Source organism: Bison bison, unplaced genomic scaffold (genome assembly GCF_000754665.1).
Source record: "Bison bison bison isolate TAMUID 2011002044 unplaced genomic scaffold, Bison_UMD1.0 scf7180017864492, whole genome shotgun sequence".
In the NCBI taxonomy this organism is placed as follows: Eukaryota; Metazoa; Chordata; class Mammalia; order Artiodactyla; family Bovidae; genus Bison; species Bison bison.
Window position 1 is genome coordinate 6,177,965 of NW_011495051.1, and position 5,056 is coordinate 6,183,020.

The window sequence follows — 5,056 nt, forward strand, 5'->3', positions numbered from 1 at the left end:
TTTCCCCTTTGGCAACCATAAATTTTTTTTACTGTGTCTGTGAGTCTGTTTCTGTTTTATAAATGAGTTCATTTACGTCATCTTTTTAGATTCCGTGTGTAAGTGATATCATATGATATTTGTGTTTCTCAGTCTGACTTACTTCACTTAGTACGACAATCTCTAGATCCATCCATGTTGCTGCAAACGGCACTGTTTCATTCATTGTAGTATTACTAACCACAGTCACCATGCTGTACATTACATCCCATGATTCATTTATTTTTAACTGGAAATTTGTACCTATGATCCCCTTAACGCCTTTCACTCACCCCCCCCAAAACCCTTCTCTAACAACCATGAGTTTATTCTCTGTATCTGTGAGCTTGGCTTTCTTATTTTGTTTTTAGATTCCATATATAAGTGGGATCATATGGCATTTGTCTTTCTCTGTCCAACTGATTTCATCTTAGCAAAATACTCACAAGGTCCAACCAACCATGTTATCATGAACAGCAGGATCTCCTTTTTTATAGCTGACTAATAGTCCATTGTACACATGTAACACATTTTTCTTTTTTCATCTGTCTTTGGACACTTAGGTTGTTTCAGCTCTTGGCTATTCTGAATAATGCTGCAATGATCATGGGGCTGTGGATATCTTTTCGAATTAGTGTTTTCATTTTCTTTGGATAAACACACCCAGAAGAGGAATCACTAGGAGGCCTACAATTTTAAAACAGAATTAATGACAAGCCTCACTGAAAGAGGAAATTTGAGCAAAGGTTTGAAGGAGGTGAGCCATGTGCGTATCTGGTAAAGGAGTGAGCATTTCCAGCCACGAAATGACAGGCATTCCCCTTTTTCTGTTGTTGTTGTTCAGTCACTTTCCCTCCTTCCTGAGGTGAGCACGCTTAACGTGGCAACTGTGTGTGTGCAGCTGTACACGTGTGCACACAAAGGCTTAGAATACCCAATTCCTCCTGTACCCAAGACAGCTTCTAGGTTCCCACAGGGATGTGCCTGGTGTCGAGAATCTTCATACTCAATGAAGAAGATGTGCTACGTGTGTGTGTATATATATGTATATGTATACGTAGTGGAATACTACACAGCCAAGAAAAAGAGTGAAATAATGCCATTTGCAGCAACATAAATGGACCTAGAGTTTGTCATGCTAAGTGAAGTCAGACAGAGAAAGGCATATACCATATCACATCACTTAACACGCAGAAACTAAGATAAGGCACAAGTGAACCTATCTACAACATAGAAACAGGCTCTCAAACATAGAGAACAGATCTGTGGTACCCAAGGAGGATGGGGTGGGGGAGAGATTGATGGGGAGTTTGGGATTAGCAAATGCAAATTTAGTACAGAGAATAGATAAACATCAAGGTCCTATTCTATAGCATAGAGTATCCTATAATAAGCCATAATGGAAAAGAATGTGAAAAAAAAATATATATATATAACTGAGTCACTTTGCTATATACAAGAAGCTAACACAACATTGTAAATTAACTTCATTTGAATAAGGTAAATTTTAAAAAATTAAAAAGTAAGGACTTTCCTGGCAATCCAGTGCTTCAGACTCTGTGCTTCCACCACAGGAGGTGTGGGTTCAATCCCTGATTGAGGGATTTAAGATTCCGCATGCCACATGGTATGGCCAAAAAAATAATTTTTTTAATTAAAAAAAAATATTAAATGATAAAAGAATCGCCAAACTCAAGGAAGCTCAAATTAGGATTGCACTTCCCTGGTGGCTCAGACGGTAAAGCGTCTGTCTACAATGCGGGAGACCTGGGTTCGAGCCCTGGGTTGGGAAGATCCCCTGGAGAAGGAAATGGCAATCCACTCCAGTACTATTGCCTGGAAAATCCCATGGACAGAGGACCCTGGTATGCTACAGTCTATAGGGTCGCAAAGAGTTGGACATGACTGAGCAACTTCACTTCACTTTTTTAAGAAATGTGTGGTTCATTCTGCATGATCCTAGTCCCAGTGCAATTTACCACTGTGGGTCATGACCACCATGCCAATGTTGCCTGGTAACTAGGTTGTCTTGGCTCAGGCTGCCATTAGAAAGTATCATAGACCGGGTGGCTTAAAAAACAGACATTTATTGCCGGCTCTGGAGGCTGGAAATCTGAGATTAAGATCCGCTTGTGGTGAGGCTCTTCCTGGCTTGCAGACAGCTGCCTTCCTCACATGGGGGAGGGAGAACAGGAGTAATCTCTCTGATGTCTCTTACAAGGGCACCAATCCCATCATGAGGGCCCCACCCTCATGACCTTATCTAACCCTAATCACCACCCAAATGTCTCGCCTTCTAATACCATCACTCTGGGGGTTAGGGTTTCAACATGGGGATTTGGTGGTGGTGGTGAGGTGGGTGGGGACCCACACACATTCAGTCCATGACTCTGGCTGATATGCCACAATTTTCAGCTTTCCACGAGGACAGGGTGCAGTGGTTACCCCAGGTCATTTTCCCAGAGAAGGAAAAGGGTCTTTGTTAATTTTATGTTGAGCACTGTCCCAGTGCTTAATGTGATTAGATTAATTTCTTATAAACACAATGAGGTAGATATTATCATCTCTACACTACAGCTGGTAAAGCTGAGGCACGGAGAGGGTAAGTCAATTGCCCTAAGTCACACAGCGTTGAGGTGGTAGAGAGTCAAACGAAGTCCTATTTGTGTGTGATCTCAAATGTTAGTGACGTTTCTGTGAAGTGGGCACTGTTCTGGATCTCCTTTCACAGTGGGGGAAACTCAGGCCTCAGAGAGGTTAAGGTATGTCTGGAACAGTTGATCAGGTGGTAGGCCCGGCAGCATGGTGCCCTTACCACCCTCTTCTCTGTCCTCTGCAGACAATGACGAGTGCTTGGCCCAGCCTGGCCCATGTGGTACCCGTGGGCGCTGCCACAATGCCCCAGGCAGCTTCAGCTGTGAGTGCTATCAAGGCTTCACCCTGGACAGCTCCGGTCATGGCTGCAAAGGTAGAACTGGGCTTGGATGAGGTCTAGGCCCTCGGGGGTGCCCCTGGGGGCTGCCTGGCCAGCCTCTTGTCCTCTTTCTCAATCTCACAGACGTGGATGAATGCAATGGGCCTCATCGCTGCAAGCATGGCTGTCAGAACGAGCTGGGGGGCTATCGCTGCAGCTGCCCCCAGGGCTTCACCCCACATTCCCAGTGGAGCCAGTGTGTAGGTGAGTGGGGGGCCTGGGAGGAAGCTGACCCCCAACCAGAATCTGTCCAAACTTGGTGACTGGGAACCACTCCCAGGGCAGGATGCTGTGATAAGCAAGACTACCTAAAGGTCTGATGGGCTGGTTTAGAAGTTAGTTGAGTTCCCTGCTGCTGGAGAAGCTAGGGAGTCAGGGGTCTGCAGAGCCAGGGTGGCAGAGTGGTAGTCATTTCTCAGGGAGTGATAGTATGGAGAGCTCAGCGGAGAGTTTGAGATGTGCCTATGATCACTGAGAAAGTGTGCTTGGATTGATTAGTAATGTCTGCCATGGATGTGGCAATGGAAATGGGTGTGTGTATGCTACATCTTTTGTCGTACCTGTTGCAAGATGCCCTGAGTTTGAGGGACTAGTCTTCTGCCTTCCCTCCAGCCTTCCTCACTGCACACTGTTCTTTGCTGCTCCCAATAACAGCGTCATCCTCAGCTCTCCTCTTCCTTCTCCCCTGCAGTCTAGCCTTTACATTCTACCCACGTGGGGACCACTCTCCTGCGACCTCTCCATCACCCTTCCTTGGCCTTTGCCTTCCACATCCTCTGCTCTGGGTATCACTGTCTGCCCCTCCCAGACTCTCCACCCACTGTGACTCAGCTTTCTCTGTCCTGCCACTACCTCCAGCACTGCCTTCTCTCTGGCTCCTCCTCCTGCCCCTCCTGGTGGGTCCTAAGCTAAATTCTCCATCTTTTGCCCTGTCTCACGTGTTTGTTGTCCCCTGGGAGCCCACAGGTAATTGCCTCGTTGGCCAGTCCCCGTTTCTCAGCCTGTCTCCTGCTCTGCATACTTACTCATTCATTCCTTTGGCAATGGTATGCCCGGGACCTGCCTCATTCAGGCCCTATGGATGCAGAAGTGAGCTGAGATCAGACTCCATTGCTGCCCACTCATTGTCCAGTCTTGAGGGGGAGACAGGGATCAATTATGTCAGTGGTTCTCAACCAGGTGCCATTTCGAAGTGTCATGGAGATACTTTTGATGATCACAACTGGGTGCTGGGTGCTCCTGGCATTTAGTGGGTGGACAGCCACCCAACACAGAGAATGAAATGGCCTCAAACCACAGTAATGCCAAGGGGGGAAATCTTGTTCTAAGAACATCCCACCATTTAGGAATTCCTGGGAAGTTTTTTGGTTTTTTTTTTTTTTTTTTTTTTCTCTTTTTCTGGCCACACTGCCCAGCATTTGGGATCTTAGTTCCCCAACCAGAGATCAAACCCATGCCCCTGTAGTGGAAGCAAAGAGTCTTAGCCACCAGTCTACCAGGAAGTCCCCAGGATTCCTGGGAAGTTTTGAGAAATGCTTCAAAGGAGAATCACGGGATCCGGGGTGGGGAGGTGAAGTACAGGGGCCGATAGACCTAGTCCAAGGACTCACAGGAAGCTTGATGGAGGCTTTTTTTTTTTAATAGCTTTATTTATTTATTTATTTATGGCTATGATGGGTCTTCATTGCTGTGCAGGCTTTTCTCTAGTTTCAGTGAGTGGGTTCTCATTGCAGTGGCTTCTCTTGCTGCAGAGCATGGGCTCTAAGGCCTGCAGGCTTCAGTAGTTGCAACACATGGGCTCAGTAGTTGCAGTTCTGGGGCTCTAGAGCACATAGGCTCAGTAGTTGTGGCACACGGGTTTAGTTGCTCAGCCATATATGGGATCTTCCTGGATCCAAGATCGAACCTGTATCCCCTACATTGGCAGGCAAATTCTTTACCACTGACCCACCAGGGAAGCCCCCTATGGAGGTTTCAACATTGGTCTTGGGCTTGAAGAAGGAGCTGGAGTTGCTTCATGGGGACGGGAGCAATGCAGGTGGAGGGCTCAGGAGATACGAAGGT

At 46.7% G+C, this 5,056-nt stretch overlaps 1 protein-coding gene across 1 annotated transcript in view; it reads left to right on the forward strand.

The window, feature by feature from the left end:
* Positions 1-5,056, forward strand: part of FBN3 (fibrillin 3) — a 128,390-nt gene that overhangs the window by 118,833 nt on the left and 4,501 nt on the right. The window contains exons 68-69 of the mRNA XM_010828478.1: positions 2,858-2,986; positions 3,077-3,196. Of these exons, the coding sequence (XP_010826780.1) occupies positions 2,858-2,986; positions 3,077-3,196 (249 nt within the window). The remainder of the gene's footprint in view (positions 1-2,857; positions 2,987-3,076; positions 3,197-5,056) is intronic.